Source organism: Alligator mississippiensis, chromosome 4 (assembly GCF_030867095.1).
Source record: "Alligator mississippiensis isolate rAllMis1 chromosome 4, rAllMis1, whole genome shotgun sequence".
NCBI lineage: Eukaryota > Metazoa > Chordata > Crocodylia > Alligatoridae > Alligator > Alligator mississippiensis.
In genome coordinates, this window is record NC_081827.1 from 81,692,996 (window position 1) to 81,714,326 (window position 21,331).

General features: G+C 40.1%; 1 protein-coding gene across 2 annotated transcripts in view; it reads right to left on the bottom strand.

Annotated features, from left to right (window-relative positions):
• Nucleotides 1-6,413: 6,413 nt before the first annotated feature.
• SLC6A15 (solute carrier family 6 member 15) overlaps nt 6,414-21,331 on the bottom strand; it is a 69,311-nt gene continuing 54,393 nt past the window's right edge. For both annotated transcript variants that reach the window (XM_006267903.4, XM_019480957.2), the window contains 4 exons: nt 17,897-18,089; nt 15,301-15,460; nt 9,101-9,263; nt 6,414-7,784 (listed from right to left, as the gene is read on the bottom strand). In XM_006267903.4, coding sequence (XP_006267965.1) covers nt 7,413-7,784; nt 9,101-9,263; nt 15,301-15,460; nt 17,897-18,089 — 888 coding nt within the window. In that variant the 3' untranslated portion in view covers nt 6,414-7,412. The remainder of the gene's footprint in view (nt 7,785-9,100; nt 9,264-15,300; nt 15,461-17,896; nt 18,090-21,331) is intronic.

Sequence of the window (21,331 nt, forward strand, 5' to 3'; positions counted from 1 at the left end):
TTATCTTCTATTTCTCCACTTATTTTGTGACAGTTACCTTCACTTACACTACCCTCTCTGCTCTGATTTGTACACCTTTACTGTGCAGTCAGGGAGCACAAGTAGATGTGCCCACTATCAACCACCTGGTGGTAGTTGTTGGTAATAATAAGCAAAACTGAATAACATGATGAACTTGAATTGAATATGGAATACCCAGGTTAACTTGTCAAAGGTGGGCAAAGACGTGATTTTACAGAAAATCCCTTGATAGATTTTTGTGGAATGGCCAGTTTACCCCAGTATAATAATTTAGATTGTGTAATAGCAAGATTCATTTTATGACCATATACCTTTTAGGAAATACTATTTAAAATTACTTCAGGAAGTAATATTGAAAGCTACTTAATAAAGAAAGATTTTGTTGCTGATCTGAGGTGTGGCATTCTGTAAATTATAATTCCATGGTTAACAATGGTAAATACAAAACCAAATGATGGAATACTGGCATGATGTAAAAGCATCAATATGGTTAGCTTAATATCTGGTACTTTCCAGCCTATGTGAGAGAGAAAAAGTTTAAAATTTTATTAGAATATGTTAAAATTATGCTTATTTACCTAGTTTTGTAAAGTAGGAAGGACCCTATGGTAGCTACATGGATATATACTAGGTATATATTAGCATAATCTAAAGCATGCAGTTAGTCATGCAGCCTCTGTTAGTTCAGGGTAAAGGTTATGAACAGACACAAGACCCCACACACATGGTAACCATATGGGTACAGAGTTGTAAGGTAGTAAGACATTCTCAGATAATGGTTTTAACATGTGGTGTACAATTGCTGGAGTGGGGAATGCTTAAGGGCATTAAAAAGTTCTTGTGAATCTATCATGTGTTTAGGGGATTTCTGTTCATTCCCTTGGTCTTGCCTCTGGCAGATGGTCTAGGCCAGCTTCATATTGGTGATGACCTGTGATACGCTCAATGTAGATGTCTCCTAAGCATTGGATGGCATTGCATATCATGAGGTGCCTCATCTCTTCTGAATAGTAGCAGAGCATTCGGCAGACTTACAGGATGCTTTCATTGCTCAGATCCCATACTCCAAATACCTCAATGATCAGCACCTGCACTGTCACATCATACCCCTTCTCTCTTAAGGTCCAGCAGCATGTATTTGAATAGCTTATGTTCTAGGCTTTGGTGAAAGCCTGCCACCAGTTCTCAAATGGGATGGTCACATTGGCCATCAGTATCTCTTGCTGTCCTCATCTGTTACGGCAACAGAACTGGTAGAGGTGTGCGAAGTTTCAGTCATCAATTCAATTTGGAGAAGATTCGGTCTGATTCGGAGGCTGAATCACTGAATCTGAATTAAATCAGGAGACCAAAAATCAGGAGACCAAAAATCAAGAGCCTCTGAACTGATTCCAAAAAGATTCAGAAAAAGATTCGGAGATTCGGAAGGCAGTCTTTCAAGGGAACAGAGAGTGATAAGAGGAAGGGGGAGTTGGGGGGGAGGGAAGGGGAAGACTGACATCTGTAGCTGGCCAGTGACTGTGATCTTTCCCTGAGTCTCCTTCCAATCACAGTGCTCTGGGGGAGGGACATAGAAACAGCACATAAGCCTCTGTCTGCAGCCTTTCTGTCCCTTTTGTGAGCTGTTTCTGCCTGAGCACTGAGAAGGCCCCTTATTACAGGCTACCATCCCTGTTGGTTTCATCCTGCTGTGCCTTAACACACACAAAGTCACACATCATGGGTTTTGCTTGTCAGCACCTTGAGGTGCAGTTTCCTGGAAACCAGCCAAAGGGGTGAATGACTGCACAAGGTGGAAGACAGTAGGAGATAAAAACATAATATATCAACATTTAAAGCTGTGTCTTTTGATGCAAATCAATCAAGCTGGATGATTTTCCTGGATCGCTATGTAAATTGTTCTTTTTCTCACTGCCCATCTCCTTCATTGTTTCTTTTCAGCCTTCATGAAATAAGGCATCAATAAGCAATAACTGCCATCTTTTTTGGTTACAGAGTTGAAGATGGCCTCTTGCATTCACTAATTAGTATGTTGGTATCTGTACTATCCATTTCAAATTTTCAAATAAGACCTCTTATCACTGGAACACAATGGGATGAGAATAGTACTGACTCAAGATATTGAACCAAGGTGTTTATCTACCTGGGTGTTACTGAACTAAATTTTGAAGGAGTATTATTTCAGCACTGAGACATTGATAGTTTGTTCCTATATTTGTAAGCATAATAGATTTATTGTCCATTTCTTTTTTCAGATGTAAAATAAAAATACATATGCATGCAGCTGAGAGTATAAAAATGAAATGATATTTTTATATTCTTATTTTATGGAAATCCAATTTCTATCCTGAAATGCCAGTTGTTTTTGTCTGCTAAGTAGAGAATGTGAATATAAACTTTTTTTTTTCCCTTTCAAGAAAAGAATCATGTTTATTTCCTCTCACCAACATACTGTTGTAATCTCAGCACCATCTAGTGGTAATAGTTCAGCATCACAATTTAAGCATTTCATCTTTTACATTGGCTTGTTCACACTATGTAATTTAATCTGGCATATAAAGGTTTATGTTTAATTTATGGAATTTTGGAAATGGACACAGCTAAATTTATGTTAAACTTTCAAAGATGGTATTAAAGAGGGAATAAGTTTAAATTCATCTGGACACACTGCCTTAGCTGCTAAACATAGAGTTCTCTCCAAATTTGGTGATGTTCATTTTAGTTAAGGCTGATAATATTTTCCCTACAGAGTCATTATCATGCATGCCTGGAAAACATTTTAAAAACATTTTGAAAACATTTTTCTCTTCTCTTCTGTAGGGTATCCATTACAGTTTCTGTGGCATGAAGGAAAGACTTGGAATAGGGACTATAGAGGTTGTACAAACCATGGCTTGTGAGCTACTGGATGTGCACAAAACTGTATAGCTCAACATTACATTATACTGACACAGACTTCTAAGAGTTTACATTTGAGCAATCGGGCTTCACATTGCATATTAGCATCAGATACCCAGGGCCTTTGCAATAAATTATAGTTCTAATAAATTTTAACGATCCACACAGATGATTTGTTCCAGGTCTGTTTCTAAATGAATTAGCTAAATAGGCTTTTCTTTAATTTTGGGCATTACTGCCTTTTGTGATGCATTTTCAAAATCAACAGACATATTAATTGTGGCATGAGACCCTCAGGTTTATTTGCCAAGTTCTTTGGTAGATAAATGTTTCAAGCCTTTCTTTTTGTGTTATTCCCTTCTTGTTTTTTTTATTTTGCTCCTATTTCTTTTGTCCGCTTCTGGCAGGGCAAGTTGTGAAGAAAAAAATCCTGAATATAATAGAACAGTGGAATACTGAATATAGTGGAATATGCTTATTTCCACTATATAGTGAATATAGTGGAAGTAAGGAAGAAAACTGTAAAAAGGTTTCCATTTGCTATGTAGGCATCATTTCAAACCTCTCTGCCCCCCCTAAGCCTTATCTACCTCTCTCCTGAAGCCTCTGCCCCTTGCCTGCTCCTCTACCCACTTACCCTTGCACTATGCCAGCAGACTCCATCTATGCTGCAGCCTGGGGCATGAAGCATGGCCCCAGTCCTGTACCATAGACAAGGTGCAGAGCTGGAACTGCTGCTACGGGGCTGGGCTGGGGTTGTGCTTCTGGCTCCAGGTTTAAGTGAAGATGCAGCCTGCCTGTGATGGAGCATGTGTAAGCAGGGGTGGGTGGGGAGACAGAAGCACTGCAGAAAGTGGGGAGAGTGGGGACGGGGACCCAACGCTGCAGTGGGGGAGGAAAGGCAGGAGGTGCAGAGGTGGCAGGAGGGAAGGCAGATGCTGTGGCTTTGGCCCCAACCCAGGGTTGCGCCTGGAACCACAGCCACAGGCGCAGCTTCAATTACAGCTGTAACCTCTGCCAACACCTCCTGCACACTCCTCCCCCCTGCCACCTCATACTCAATTCCAAGATGATGGCCTTTTTTCCCCATACTAAATCATCTTGGAATTGAGCAAACATAATAGTTTACCATCAAGTCCAGTTCCCTGGGTTCACAGACAATTGTTAACCTCAGAGAAAGCAAAGAAGTAATACCAATTTCCTGATAGAATGGTCTTCAGCATTCTGATTATGAGAGTTTTAAATGACCCTTGTATTGTGAAGGGAACACAGATGAAGGGAATTTAATTGGGGCTGAGTACTACACTGTGCTACTTGGGTCCTTGACACACCTTGTTAACAGAGGTTAATGTAGTAGCAACCATTTGGCCAATATATCTGAGTTTAAACTTGGAATGCCATAAGTGAAAGCATGTGCCTCTACAGCTGAAATAAAGAGTCTGCCTTCTCTCTTGCCAAGAGCTGTAGCAATCTCACCTCTTCAGCAGACTGGGCACAGATGGGGAAGCATAATATACACACTGACCAGTTAGTTGCCCAGGAAGTCTGTCGGGAAATTATAGTAGAATACTGTGGCTTGATGGTGGCAGGTTTTGGAATATGTCTATGTTTGATATACGTTTCTTCTGCCTTCTGATATTCTGCTGTAGGATGCAATTACTAACATAATTAAGGCCAAGTACAGGCAGTGAAAAAGCCGTAAGCTGAATCAATTCAGTCTTTGCAGATGAATTTAAGTCAGGGGCAGGTAAAATACGGCCCATGGGCCAGATGCAGCCTGCCAGGCCATTCTACAGGCCCCTAAAAATTTAGAAAATATATATTTATCTGCTCCTGGATGCTGTCAAAGATGACAGGATCCAGGGACAGTAGGACCCAGGGGAAGCCGCTTGTCAGAGAAAGGCCAGCCCGCCCCCGTCCATCTCCCTCCAGCCTACGCCCCCCTCACCCAGAAGTCTCTTCCTGCCATGGCTTTTACAGCTCCCCTGCAAGCTGCTCTAGCACATTGTGGCCCCCTGCTGCAGCATGGATCACAGGAGCATGGGGCCACTCGGGTACCCCAGGGCCAGGAGTGGGAGGGGGTTGGGGTGTGTGCATGTGTGTGTCCCTGCAATGTGGGAGGGGGAGAGAGAGACAGAGAGAGCAATGAGGGAGGGAGAGACTGTGTGTGTGGGAAAGACTGGGGGGGAGAGGGAGGAGAGGCTGTGTATGTGTGTGTGTGTGTGGCAGAGGCTCTGTGTGTATGTGTTCATAGGGCAAGTCCCATACACACCCCACCATACACATGCACCCACATACCCCTTGCACACCCCAACCACCCTCTACCCCACACACAGGTCCCCACAACCCTCATACCCGTCACCCCATATATCCACACACCCACCCACATGCTTCATCACCCCACACTCACACCCTCCCCCATATACCCCACACACTAACAGCCCCCCACTTCCCCCACAATATACAAGAGTAAGACTTCATTTTAAGCTATTGTTCAATCACCTGTATGTGCACTACACAAACACATGTAAACCAGGACAAAAATATTTTTTCAAATCAAATTAATGAATGTTGTAGAAGTTCGCTTTTTAGAATATAATTTGGTATTTGTCTGGTTCTGAGATGGCAAAATCCCTTGCTGAAAGGAGTATTTCTGGGGGCAAGGGGAGGGATTTCTGGTGGCAAACGTAAGGGGTTAGGAGGCAGGTCTTTTAGTCACAAGATGGCAACCAGGGGGCAGGACACCTGTCAAGGGGCAGAGCGACCAATGAGGACCTCGTCAGCTTGCCAAAACTTGGTAAGTGGCCCTCCGCTCAAAATAATTGCCCGCCCCTGATAAATTGTGTAGATTGAAACAGTAAGCAAGTGAACAACCATTCACTTTTGATTCCTGAAATGCAGTCACAGACCTGCAGTGGCTCAGGCCAAAAGCTGGGGCAGGGAAGGGGATGCTAAAGCATACCTCCCTGTTTGGCTGGAGCAAACACCTTGGGACAAGGTTAGCCTGCCCACCCTGTGAAGGCAGGTTTGCTGTAATTTTTATTCCTAGCCTAACTGATCAGAAATATCTTTAATAGTTGAATGATCTACTCAGACTATGCCAGTTGCTTTACCTATGGTCTAAAATATAAGATAATGATGATCCATGAGCCTCATTTCAGACAAAATGTACATAGAAGCAAAATCTTCCAGCTGGCTGAACAACCTGGTATATTTAATCAATATCTGTTTGTAACCTCTACAGGGCATGGGATATGCCATAATCTACCTTTGCAATGTGCCACATAAATTTACAGTGTTCCAAAAATGTTGTTCATAATAAAAATCTTTATTCCTGATGCAATTATTTAAAAGACACATGACGTCCCAGTTGTATTTTTTCGTTTTTAGAGGTTTTGAGTGTGAATCTCCAATTTACAAATTCCATTCTTCCATCCAGGCCAGTTAACAGTCAAGAATTTTATACTGTAATAAATGAGTCAGGAAACAACAAACACCTTTTTCCCTCGCTTTATTCATTGGTTAAAATGTAATGCCATACAGTTCTTAATACTTACTAACTGGGGAAAAAAACCCAAGGATTTCTTCTTTGCATAAAACAGAAGCAAAACAGAAAGAGACTAATTAAAAAAAGCCATTTTGCTTCAAGTTTTGAAACCATTACATACAATATAATACACATATTTACATTACAAGTATATTATATAAATATATGTGTAATCTTGTAACCACAATAAATATCAAGAAGATTTTTTAGGCACACAGCATAGAAAAAATGCAGAATCCGCACACTCCTTGGAGTGACTCACTCTTACATCATTTTCACACTGAAAAAGCAAATATTTTACATAAAATATACAGCCACAGCTTATGCAGTCTCCAGTGAACTGGGAATCATTCTTGTCTTCCCACAATTCTCCTCCTCAGAATTCTAATACTATTGCTCTATACAGCTAGTATGTAAGAAAATAGTTGGCAAGGTTTATTTACTCAGCGAACAGCCTAAGTAATTATCAGTGCTAACAAAATAAGTACAGCATATCTACATAATGTATATACAAGTATGTGCAGAAACATGGATTTGGTGATCTATTTTGGAGCTCTCTTTTAATACTGGGGAATTAACCTGAAGGCAAAAACCAAGGAACTCAGAAATATTAGATCACCTGGGAAATTGCTGCAACTGAGGTAATATGTCCTTCAGCAATAGAAAGCTTCCCAATTAAAATTAGAAACATTTTTTAAATCTTGACTATCCTGACACACACAGGCCATCAAGTTTTTAAGGGTGTCTGAATATTCCCTTCAATGCAAATGAAATACCAGAGAATCATTCCAAAGGGAATTCTCGAGCTATGTGTACTGTCATGATATTTTAAAGACAGTAGCCATGGGGCACCTGAGATCGCACTCTAGTAAGTGAAGCTGGCCACTTCCCTTAAGAGAACCAATGTTCAGTGATAAACAAAAAAGAAAGTATTTTTCTTCACTAGCTACAAGTCAGACTCAGGCATATCAGGCATATCTGCCATTAGATATCCAATACCATAGCGTCCGTTAGGAGCAGTATTCAGAGTTGGGGATCCAGTCTGTTTTCGGTATATGTTTTTGCCAAAATTTGGAGATGGCACCTCACTTGGACTCTTCCCATGAATCAGACTTCTATCATCTCCCTCTAGATTAACAGGCTCCTTTATTATCCGACCTCTTTTGTAGGATACGGATGCCAGACTACCAGAGTTGTCATCAATAAGGTTGCAGCGACGAACTATAAAGACTATAGGCACAGGAAGTATAGCCAATACCATCAGTGATATACAGACAATCATTCCCCACGTTGGATAGCTTTGAAACTCATCAGTAGCCTACACAATCGAAAAGAAATTCATTAATACATCTGTATTTAATAAAAGATAAATCAGTAGTCCAGATCATCAAAAAATACTTCATTATTCTTCACTTTAGCATTTCAGTCCATCTTTTAGACATTAATGACATCCCCCAAACTACCAGTCAGTTTCTGCTGACAGTCAAGGTGTTCATGCAGCATACATACAGGCTGGGGAGTTCCCTTCTTGAAAGCACAGAGGCGGAAAGGGATCTTGGAATCATTATTGACTCCAAGATGAACATGAGCCACCAATGCCAGACCGCAGCCAGCAAGGCCAGCCATACCTTGTCATGCATCCAAAGATGCATCTCAAGCCGGTCCAGAGAGGTGATACTCCCCCTCTATGCAACTTTGGTCAGGCCGCAATTGAAGTACTGCGTTCAGTACCGGGTGCCGCACTTCAAAAGGGATGTGGCCAGCCTGGAGAGGGTTCAGAAGAGGGCCACCTGTTTGGTGAGAGGGCAGCAGGACAGGCCCTACAAGGAGAGACTGAAGGACCTGAACCTGTTCAGCCTCAGCAAGAGGAGGCTGAGGGGGGACCTGGTGGCTGCGTACAACCTCATCAGGGGAGATCAATAGCAAATAGGTAGAGCCCTTTTCTCCCTAGCACCACCTGGGATGACAAAGAACAATGGTCATAAGCTGATGGAGAATAGGTTTAGGTTAGAGATCAGAAGGCAATATTTTACAGTTAGGGTGGCCAAAATCTGGAACCAACTTCCCAGGGAAGTGGTCCTCGCCCCTACCTTGGGCAAATTCAAGAGGAGGTTGGATGATCACCTGTCTGGGGTCTTGTGAACCCAGCATTCATTCCTGCCTGTGGCAGGGGGTCAGGCTAGATGATCTGTTCAGGTCCCTCCTGACACTAGCTACTATGAAACTATGTTCTCTAGGGCTTAAGTTTCCATCAGTGCTAAAGCACTGAAGTTACCCCAGATTTCATGAGCTGCTCAGAGGCCTAGTACAATCAGCGCCTTGAAGCAGGTTTTCAAATTAGCCATTTCCTCACCTATTTTGCCAGCATGGCCTAATCCTCCAAGAGTGCTATGAAGGATGAGGGCAAGATGCCACCAGTATGATTTTCTTTGGAAATAAAAGCCATATTAGAGAAAAGTGTGTTTTATATTGGTACCACTGAGATCAAAGTGGCCATGCTTCTCTCTCTCATATTTGTAATAAAATACATAATTTTCTAAATTTTCTCTTTCCATATACAAAGTGAAATCACTTTAAATACACATTCCATGTTTCTGGTAGTGATAACAGTGTGTTTTCCTTAATATTGCTTACCGTATCTTCAATCCATGCATTATAACCAGGAGGACTTAATCCCATTTGGACAATACTAGCTACCAGCAAACATAACAATACTAAAGGTGATATATACTTCCACATGTAGTAATAGTACTGGCTTGGAGAAAAACCAAGCATATCCTTTAGGTCCTCCATGAATCTAAGGGGGAAAAGGACATTATTAGTATAGATACTAATTTTGAGTGCCTGTAATTAAGACACATCACCTAATTTGCAAGATCAAGTGCACATAGAAATATCGGCCCCTAAATCTATTTTACAAGTTTGTACATAGAACTCATATTAGTAATGGGCTGCAACATCCTGGAATAATTACTTCTGGTTGTCTTTAAATAGGGAACATACCAGTGGCTAAATAGCACAATGAGTTAATGCACTTAGCTTTGTAACCTCAGAAGATTTAAGCTTGAATCCTGATGTAAGTCACACACAAAAATGAATGTGATATTATCGTCCTAGTCCCTAAGAATATTAGTCCAAGACTAAAAGAAAATCATAACTGGAATGATGAGAGTCTTAAAAATAGAGGATGAAGTACATTTGATGGAGAAGCTAGTAAAGTTTTTGCTCTTGTTATTCCTGGACAGATAAAAAGAGAAATACTTTGCAATATGTATAACTCTCCTTATGCAGATAAAGTTCTTTGGGTAGATGTGATATGTTTTATTAGACCAACTAAATAGTTGGAAAAATAGTTCTTTGCAAACCTTTAGACACAAACACCCTTCTTCAGGCATGAAACTTGACTAATCAGATCAGATTTCCAGGGCTACAATAAGATTCTTTTTGAGAAATAACTTTCAGGAAAGTCTATGGCCATGAGCAATAATATTTAGTAAGTTTAATAAAGTAATAAAATATACTTAATTTTTAGAGGGCTCTGAACACAATACATCACTTCATTGTACTGAGACTGAGACTGGAGAAACTGTAAAATGCAATGATACAAATATTCCCACAGTTTTCTCCAGAATAAACTTTCATTTAAAAGTGAGCTACAATGTGAAAGTGCAAGATTTTTCTCTCTCTCTCTAATATAGGTCTGGATGCCCACATTAATAAGTGGAAGTGCAGCAATAATTATGTAAACAAGTTCAACTGTTATGTGAACGTCTGTGTCACAAGCATTCTTAGCACATTACAGCCATCAGTCTGCCAGAATGTTAAACATAATTAAGAGCACTGTGTGAATCCTATTTTATACACTACATGGATATCAATATTACTTGATAATATAGAAGGTGTCAAAACTTACCATTTTAATTATGGTTTGTTTTTTTTAATTTGGTGCTGATACCTAACCACTTTCTAAAATCATTTGCACTTAGAATACTGCAATACTCATTGGGTGACAGCTGAGTTAATTTTCTTCCTGAACATTCAATGAGTCTCTCATTAATATAGATTACATGACTACAAGACAGTCAAGAAATACATTTTGAAAGCTGCCGTGTCTTTATGAAAGTCCATAGTATTCAGGACTACACTCAGACGAAGTCCTCAAAATCTTTCTTATGCTTCTTCAAACATGTTTCTCAAAATCAATGTGTGTCAAATGAAATATTAACCAGCTCAAACCTTGAGCTATGATATGTTTTCATGTTCTTCTGGGTCATTTACCTAGATATGTGTCACTGATTTTGGACTCACATAAAAACAAGACATCTACAAGTGACCTAACAGATTTCTACACCTGTGAACCCAGGTGTGTATTAGATTGTAACAAACTACATTATCCACAAAGTAATATGGATGCCATATGAGCTGCTGAAAAATGACTGTGTGAGGTCTTAACTTCGCCCTAATGTGCCTTGGCACTGCAACTTATATTTTGAACAACGCCTACTGTTTTAGGACTTCCTGATGAAGGAGTACATGTGCTCCAATGACACTAGCAAATGCGAGAATTCAGTTAGAATTTGTTCTTTTTGAGATTCTCTCAGCAAACTTTGATGACGTTTTTCCATTCCCTTTTAAAATGGTACTGTAACACATGCTTTTCCTGTACTAAGAATGCTATGAAAGAAATGTCCCTTATGAGGTTACTGTAGCATGAAATACCATCAGATCCCATGAAAACATACCATTTGAAATATCCCCTTGTTCACAGTATAGTCTGTATATTGTTAAAATGCATGAAAGTAATTGATTTCACAAATGGTTTGTATATTCTGCATATGGCTCCCCTTTCATGGGGCTTTCCCTTTTCCATCACATTTAACATAAGCTACTTATCTTCACTTTCAACGTCTGTCATGATTTCTCCTCATTCTACAGTTCATCTTACACACTATGATGCCAGCTTTCAGCACTCACTTGTTATATTTTTTATTCTTTTTAAAGTGCTCTTCCTCGAACACTGGAGAAGTTCCCTGTCGATATTGACACAGCTTTCTCATTTAAATCTCTCTTTAAAGGTCTTCTTGGCTGTGATACCTACAAAAATCTGACGGTGAAACAGCTAGTGCGGAGAAACCACTATGTATTGTGCTACCCAGTATGATTTCATATTTTTTTGTGCTTGCCTATCTGTCTATATACATTTTTCATCCTAGCCTTCAGTTGCAAGCTCTTGGGGACAAGGAATGGCTTTTCATTCCATGTTTGTACAGAACCTGGCTGAGCGGAACACTAGTGTATACCTGCTATCTCTAGTGCTAGCATAGTAGCAAAAAAAAAAAAAAAAAAAAAAAATGCTATTACTTTGTGGGGGGGGTTGTTTTTTGTTTGTTTTGTTTTTTGTAAATAAGAATAGTGGGTTCCCAACTCAGGTTACTCTGGCAACCATATACAGAGCTTGGCAGTGTACATAAAAATCAGTTTGAATGTAAACTTAAAAATATTGGGTAACTATACACATTTCCGATGCTTACTCTGATGGATTCTAATTAGCAACCTCACATTTCAAAATGTTAATGCTTGTAAAATGAGATTTAGTTAAAGTGCCCCCACCACCATTTTGAAGTGCGGGATGCTGAATACATGTCACATTGTGGTGGTTTTAATTAGAGAACTTCTCAAGAGCCCCTCCAATTAAAGTACCCTCCCTACCCACCCCAGAGCATGTGCAAAGACTCCCATTATGCTTAAGCACTTACAACTGAACCATGAGTCAATCTTGGTCACTTTACTCCATAACAAACTTATGCCTGAGAGTGAAAAATCAAGCTAGAAAAAAAATGTATTTGACATACAAGTTCAACATTTACAGTGATTCTTGAATCTACGATGAGATTTACAACAGTCATATTCTATTCAGCATGTAAAATTGAATTAAAGTTAAATATGGATGCTACTTAGCACATCAGAATTGTATTAATGCAATGAAATCTGCGTGGGGCTATACCTTTAAAAAATCTAGGTGGAGCAACAATTTTTATGAGACTAGTCATCTGCATTGGCTGACTGCCAATTTCTGTATGGGCTTTAATGTGCTGGTTTTGCCTGATAAGGTTCTGTGAATATGTTTATATGGCATAAGGCAGCACCATGCAAATATATTTTATACTAGTTCTTTATATGATCACTCTTGCATCAGAAGCAGTATAACTGTACTAGCAAAGCACTGCCCGGGATAATTAACTCTGATGAGAATTTATTAGGACATTCCAACAGTCTCCTCATTCCACATTGCCACAAATTCAAACTGTACATACACTCAAGCCGTGTTCCTCCTCATTTAAAAAAAAAAAAAAAAAACAACCCTCCAAGAGATGTGGCCATACAACATTTTCCCCATCTTTGGGGATTTACCATCTGTGATGTGAAATATCTTTGGTCTATCAACCTTAAGGCCACACAGCAAGAAAGACCTCTGTACTACCTGGAACTACTGCTGAGAAAGGGTTTCGATCAAAGTTAGGAATGGAAAGTTCATTGCAAAGTCAACAAGGTTTGTGTTTTGCTGGGTGTTGTGAGATTAGCTGCTAATTGTTTATTATGGCCTTGTAATTTGTTCTTGGCACCTTAGCACAGCTTGAGTAAATTGCCTAAATGTAAAGCTGCAGAAGACATTGGGGGTAGCAGGATGGAGAAAAGGAAGGAATGTTGACAGAATCTCACCTTCAGACTCAAAATCAAAGTATGTAGTAGAGATTTAGCCACTCTGTGGTTGCTGCTTCATCTATATCAGTCTTCTTTCCCCAAGTGACCCCATCACTCATGGGGTGTTTTGTCTAGTGCAAACTTTCAAATGTACGGGGCACCCCTAGCCATGATTATTTCAGTCATGCCCACTAGACCCTCTCCTCTCTAATGCAAGGGAGCTGGCAGATATTCTAGTTTAACTCCTGTATTCACAATAAAACTATTACTTATTTAAGCCAGGGCATGTGCACAGGGGTGGGGGCACATTCTTTCTTACTGCATAAATAATCCAGGGATTATTTACACAGATCAGAAATAATTTCTGAAAACCAGAAAGCATGTTTATTGTAGTTTTTTTCAAATCTGATTGGAGGATGACTAATACATGAAATAGAAACAATTAAAACTCAAATGAAGCATCGCAACTGCATCACTGTATTCTCAGTGCTTAATGATAGGGATCAATGTCACTCATGCCACTTTAACAGCCCAGTAGAATAGGCTGCTTTGACTACTTCATCTTTGTCTGATTTGGATTATAAATTTGTCGCAGGGACATTTCATCCTTTTCAATTATTACAGGAGCAAGCATCCCAACCTCACCCAGTGCCTGTGTTTACATGAGATGTTTACTGTGGAGTTGTCTGATTAGCTCTGCAGCAAATATCTCAACATCTGCACATGCAGGACTATTAGCCTGGAGTAAATTAATAAACTCTACAGCAAGAGTTTATTACAGGTAAATATGCAAGTACTACCCTGCTGCAGAGTTTTTTACTCCACAGTACTTCATGCTCACGCGGCTGGCTGGGGCATGACGGTGCTTCAGCATGGGTACTGTCTGCTGCCTAGCCCCACACTGGAGCACCCTTTTACCCCTGCCAGCCCCTCCGCAACATGCTGAACCAGGTTGGAGCAATCCCGGCTGGCAGGCAGGCCCCCAGGGCCTGCCACCAGCCAGGGCTGCTCCAACCCAGCTTAACATTCTGTGGTTCCAGGTGCATGTGTAAACATGGTGCCCAGGAACAATAAATTAGTGCAATATGCACTGGAGTTTGTGTCACATTAATACGCACATGTAGACATGCACAGTGAGCACTTGATGATAATGATCAGGGGCATGGAGCAGTTTTCATACTAGGAAAAACTGAAAAAGTCTAGGGCTCTTCAGTTTAGCAAAGAGAAGGCTGAGGGGGGATGTAACAGAGGTCTATAAAATCGTGACAGGTCTGGGCAAAATGAATAGGGAACAGCTATTCACCAAGTTCCAGAATAATAGAACTAGAGGGTGCCCACTGAAATTACCAGAAGACAAGTTTAAAGCTAACAAGAACAAGCTAACTCTGTTTTTTTTCTCTCTGCATTGATACTGACAATGTTTTTTTACTTCTTGCTTTCCATCTCCAAAATCCATTCATCCCTTCTCATAACATAAGCCTTTGTAGTGGCCCTGATTACTCCTGGCTCCTGGAACAGTCTTAATCTTGGCCACACTGGCCACATCTACATGAGATGCTGACTGCGCAGTAGCTCATTACTATTGTGCAGTAGCATAGCATGGCATGATGCTAAGCTACTGTGCAGCAGTAATGAGCTACTGTACAGTCAGCATCACCTAAAAGCCATTGAGCGATGTTACTGCGCAGTAATGCCAGTTACTGTGCAGTCAGCATCTCGTGTATATGTGGCCACTGAAAACTATTTTTTCAAGTCACACAAAATATCACAATCTGTTAAAATTTAACTACTGTCCTTTACTTGCTAATCCCTTTTCTTATTGTCTAACTGAAATTTATATTCCTCACCTATGTCTTTAAGTCATTCCTCCTCCTTACATTCTAACTTTGCCTTTCTACAGCCTGTAGCTCTGTGTTTCCCTTTGTTTCCATGTTTTTGTATTCCGCATAGTTTATTTCAAAGCACTTTGGATCACAAACCCTGTCTCTGAATCTGTCTATCTGGCACCTGGAAAGATGTTCATAGTGTACAATATTCATAATGTACAAAATAAAATAACAAGAGTTATTGTAATTAGTAATATCAACTTATTAACCATAACAGGAATGAGAAAATCAGTTTCCTGAACTTACTTGTCTATTCCATAAATACGAGTAACAGCAACGTTCTCCAAAATGACCACAATAAGCAAGGGGAGGGTAGCAGAGTAGTCATCAAACATTGTGACAAAATAATTTCCAGAACGTTGCACAAAAATCAGGCCAACAAAAAATGCTACCAAACAGCAGATGACTAGAATAAAGGACAGAAATGAGAACTGTAACAATAATCATTTATTAGAGAAAAGGAAGAAAGAAAGAAAACAGAAATTGTTACCAAATGTCAAATGATATTTTAACTTGTATTGTTTTCTTCAATCTAGGTTGACACTGTTTTCCCTTCTTTTCTTCCTACCTTTTAATTAACATAATAAAGATGTCCAAGAAACCCCAGCCTTTCTCTCAGTAGCAGAAAATACTGCAAATAAGAAATAATTAATGGAATGACTGTTATAAAATTAAGACATTTCTGATTAAGAAAACTAAGGGTTGAATCCTATTTTACTTTATGTACCTAAATGACACTAACGCAGCTAAATTACTGTAATTTCTGGCATTTCCACACAGTTTGCAATTTTATTGCACATGCAGTGTGGATACACAAATGTTTATATGGCTCCTGCACATTCCTAGTAGACTGCAAGCTGGCTGGGCAGGTAGGTGGCTCTGTATATATATGCTGAGTAACTTCCATTTGGGCATATAGACTGAAATACTACACTGCCCTAATGGAATTCAGGGACTATTCATTATTACACATCTAAGTTAAAGTACGGGTAAAATCAAAGGAAACAGTAAATGCAGTGTATGCTCGTATATGGTCATTAGTTTTGTCTTTTTCCATCAGTTAAAATGGAGAAGATGAAAAATTTCCGACCACAATTTTTAAAAGAAATCATTCGCAACCATCACAACTTCAACTCTGATTGAATTACAATGAATTACAGATCATCTACAATTATTAGTTCTCTGGGTCACAGAATCCCAGTCATTTCTTCAGCTGAAGGACTAGTGGACTTATCTATAAAAAAGACCTGATTCTACACAGTGCAGGAACTTTTTTATTGGCCTCAGTGGCTGTGTCTACAAAAGATGCTGACTGCACAGTTATATAGTACTTGCATACCCAAGTACCAAATGACCCTCACAGCTTCCTGGTGATGCTGACTGCACAGCAGCTCATTACCACTGCAGAGTAGCTCATTACTAATGCACAGTAGTATTGCATCACGCTTTGTGCCACACGATGCTACTGTGCAGTAGTAACTGGCTAGTATGCAGTAACGAACTACTGAACAGTAAGCACCTTGTAGATGGGGCCAGTTAGTATATGAATGGGCCACAAAGTAGTAATAGATTGTCCCAAGTTCTACTGGAAATTGAATATGGTTTCAGTCTGAACAGAGAAGACCTTTAAGATTGGGTGCAAAGTGTACAAAAATTCCTAAGTGGCTCTGGTTTATACTTCTGCCAAAATTATCTGATTTATCTTTATGGAGAATTTAAGTATTTGATCCAGAAGCACACTAAGACACATGGTTCCTATTTAGCACCACTTGTTAAGCAGGTGTTGTGTGGCCAAAACACTACTCACCCCCCTTCACGCACACAATCACTTTTTTGCTGAACTAAGGCCTTCCTTCCTGTAAATGTATTTTTATGAATGGCAGGTTGAAAGTCCTCCAAGTCTAGTAGTTCTAGTTTAGTATGAGAAAGGCCTGCCACTTTTTGTAGCCAGCAGTACACAAAGGAATGGGATTAGTAACTAGCATCATGTTCAGCCACCTCTGACTCCCTAGGTTCACAGCTAAGTGAAAGAGAGAGGCAAATTTTGACTGAAGTCCAGAGTAGGGCTCAGCCTCTTATCTCTAAAGTCATAGCAAAATATAGTTAGCTGCTCTGCTGCTGCATCCCTCATGAATGGTGGATATAGAGACATTATCCTCTTCATAGCGTTAAATAATGCTAATCCCTGCATTCTAATCTTTCTTCTCTATTCCTTCAGACATGGATCAGTTCTGCAAGTGATAAACAGACAAATTTGTTTGGTCTACTGTGGAGCTCTGTGATCTCTTTGAACTGTAAATTTCATCTTTCTTTTTATTTCTTGACCTGTTTTCTTTAACTAAAGCAACAGCTGGTAAAGGATCATTAAGGATAACTACTGGAAAAGCCAACTTTAAGCTTGTATGTGAAGCCTTCATTTTGTCTCCACGTGCACAACTTGTAAAAACTGACATTAGTTATTGATATTTCTGTCTTTGTGATAATTTCACTATCATGTTTGTCTATGACAATGGTCTTGAGGGGTAAATGATGTAGGAGAATTACAAATAATTAATTATAATAATTAGTTATGTAGGTTCTTGTGCAATTGGACTCACAGAGTTAGTAGTACTCACACTATAAGACACAGGATAAATTTTGTGTGGGGATGTGAGGGTATCTGTGCATATGGATAGACAGCAAAGAGTGGAATGCAGTGATGTAGCTCTTTGCTATAGTTCAGTACTCAGATCCTTCCTTCCAATCAAACCACAAAATATTTCATATACTTCCCCAAAGTCATTTGTTTCAGTAACAGAGACATAATTTATCGATCATTGAGAAATGAAAACATAAAACTCACCAGTAAGAATTTCCTTCCTCACTTTGAAGGTATCAACAATAGGTGTGATGATGCCTTCAATAGTTCCAAACATGCTACCAAGTCCCAAATTCACGAGCATGAGGAAGAACATCACTGACCAGAATGGGGAAGCAGGGAAGTGGGTCATTGCTTCTGTAAATGCAATAAAAGCTAAACCAGTCCCTTGAACAGCCTGTCAATAAGAAATTCATATGTGTTTAATGGAGAGCATGGAGCAAACTATGAGACAAAATAACAACGGGTTATTATTTATTGCTATATTTTTGTAAGTGTGGGTGTAAATTCCAACTTCCTTACTCAGAAAAGATAGAATCTGACCCTTGTTGAATAAGATTTGATGTGTAAAATATGATTTCTCAACTGAGAGGGGATTTAATAGCAGCCTTCAACTACCTGAAGAGGGGTTCAAAAGAGGATGGAGCTAGACTACTCTCAGTGGTGGCAGATGACAGAACAAGGAACAATGGTCTCAAGTTGCAGGAAGGGATTTTAGGTTAGATAGTAGGAAGAATTTTCTCACTAGGAGGGTAGTAAAGCACTGTAACAGTTGACCCAGAGAGACTGTGGGCTCTGCATCCTTGGAGGTTTTTAAGACTTGGTTAGACAAAGCCCTCATCAGTGGGATGATCTAGTTGGGGATGTTCCTGGTTTGAGCAGGGAGTTGGACTAGATGTGACCTCCTGAAGTCCCTTCCAACCTTAATTTTCTATAATTTCTATAACTCTGCTTCAGCTTAACTAGTAACTGAAATTATGAATTCGGGTATACCTGAAAAATGTGGCCATCTTCATTATCAAGTCACAACACCTAACACTGATACAAACTTATTAGAAATTTATTTTTTAAATGCAACTATAAAGTATAACAAATTTTTTCCTACTACTGCTACCCAATTCCATGAGAAAGGAGGTTCTGCACAACATCAGGAAAAGAAAGTCCAAGTGCTCTTGATGCTCATAGCATACATCGCTTCTCATGCTGGTATTTTTACATAAAAGGTACAGTAAATTCTAGGCAGACAACATTCTTTGGGTAAATCTTATATATTTTATTAGACCAACTTAAATAGTTGGAAAAAAATTCTTCTTTGCAAGCTTTCGGGCACAAACACCCTTTGTCAGGCTGAGGAAGCATCTCCAGTTGCTCTGTGCTCTTACTGCAGATGCTTCCTCAGCCTGATGAAGGGTGCTTGTGCCCAAAAGCTTGCCAAGACTTTATTTCCAACTGAGTTGGTCTAATAAAAGATATCAGATTTACCCAAAGAACTTTGTCTGCCATGTCCTTACACCAACACAGCTACAACCAATACCCCAGTAAATTCTAGTTAATTCACCATTTCAAGGGGAATGCAAATAATGGGGAATTATCTAGCAATGACCATTTATTGAAAATCAGAAGGAAATGGGGGTATCTGCAGGGTAATGGAAAAAAAGTGAATTATCCCATAAGCCAGGTCCACACAAGCTAGCAGAGAGCAGATTTAGACTGGACATTAGGAAGAACTTCTTCACAGTTCGAGTGGCCAAGGTCTGGAACGGGCTCCCAAGGGAGGTGGTGCTCTCCCCTATCCTGGGGGTCTTCAAGAGGAGGTTAGATGAGTATCTAGCTAGGGTCATCTAGGCCCAGCACTCTTTCCTGCTTATGCAGGGGGTCGGACTCGATGATCTATTGAGGTCCCTTCCGACCCTAACATCTATGAATCTATGAATCTATGAAACAGGGGCATGCCTTTATAGCAGCACAAATAGTAGCAGCACAAATTTGTGCCAGTACTTCGTGCCCCAGTGCAGGCCCCTGCCCGTGTGCTTTGCAGCAGGGCACATTGTCCTGCTGCATCATGTGCTGCAGGGGGGGGCAGGGAGTGGTGGCTGTTAAGGCACAATGTGCCTTAACAGGGGCTAGCCATCCCCTGCGGTGAGGCCCCCTGTGCCCCAGCAAGCCAGAGAGTAGTACATGGAGATGGAGGAGCATGCAGCCCAGGGCTGTCTGCTCCTCCATCTCCATGCAATGTGGAGTCCCTAAGCCCCAGCCTGCTGCTCCACACCTGGTCGGGGCACAGTGTGGCTCAGTATGGGAGCTCCACATACCTAAGCACTGTTAGGGGCGCGGGGGGGGGGGACGACTCTGCAGTGAAGCCCCTACACTGAGGCATGCAGAGACAGGGGAGCAGCCAGCCCAGAGCTGCTTGCTCCCCTGTCTTCAGGCACCATGCGCTCCTGCTTTTTTTCCAGGTTTATTTTTTTTGCTAGTGGGAAATCATGGTAGCAAAACTTGCCCCAGTACTGCAAATTAGCCGTGCTGAGCACTGATTGATATGCAACTTATGCAGTTTGTGGCACTGCAAAAAGGTTTTCAGCACCACAAACCACAAGTGCTGAAAACCACATCTGGATCCAACCATAGATGGCAAACAATAGTGTCAAATTATCTCATAGGTGAATTAACCAGTTTTTACTTCATAAAATATCATCAAGTACTACATTCCCCAGTTTATAAATACAGGGCTTGATTTCCAGCTTGACTATTATGAAGCCTTTATTTGTTTTAAATTAAAAAACTCTTGGGCATGATTTAGGTCCTTCTAAGGAATAACTGATTTGGGGATGTAACAGTATGTAAAATTCCAGTCCGCAGTGGAAAAGAGAAATATTTCTCAGGCTTACTAGAAAGATTTTAAAACTGGTACAGAATAATGATCCGGTAAGTAAGGATAATCACCTGATAAGTAAGGAAGATATCATGTTGTCTGTGAAGTGATACACATCCCTATGAAGTCACATATATGTTTAAAAAATGATGTCTTACAATTAAAAGGTCTGATATTTTTAAAGTGCTGAATCTGTACATGATCCATTTAATTTTTATGGAAACTCAGTAGACCTGAAAATGAATTCCATAATGTTTTATGATCTAAGGATCAGTAGAGTTTGACCACAGCTCACTGTAACTCAGGCTAGGTACAGACACGTAAAAAAACCCAGGGCGGAATTGATCTAAATTATACCATTTTCTGTAAGTGGCACAGTTTACATCAGTAGCAAGCAGAGCATACCTTTCTTTGCCTTTGGTGGCGGGGGGCAAATCTTAAACTGGATTCTACCGTTTTTAACCAGTCTATGTATGTTGAACTTCTATACTGTTATGGGTATTGACCAATTTCATGTGCCAATCTCCTGTTCTGTTATGGGTATAGACCAGTTTCTGATCACTTACACCAGTAAAAGTGTAATGTCTGTACATGGTCAACGCAGAAACATAAATTAGAGTCATAATCCCATGGGCCCTATCACTTTTGTATCATATTTGTACATATTTCATATGGGGCTCTTCAGAAAATAAAACCACTTCTATGTATATAGTACCATGGTTTGTTTTTTTGGTGGGACTGGGTTTTTTTAACTTCATAGGAAGAGA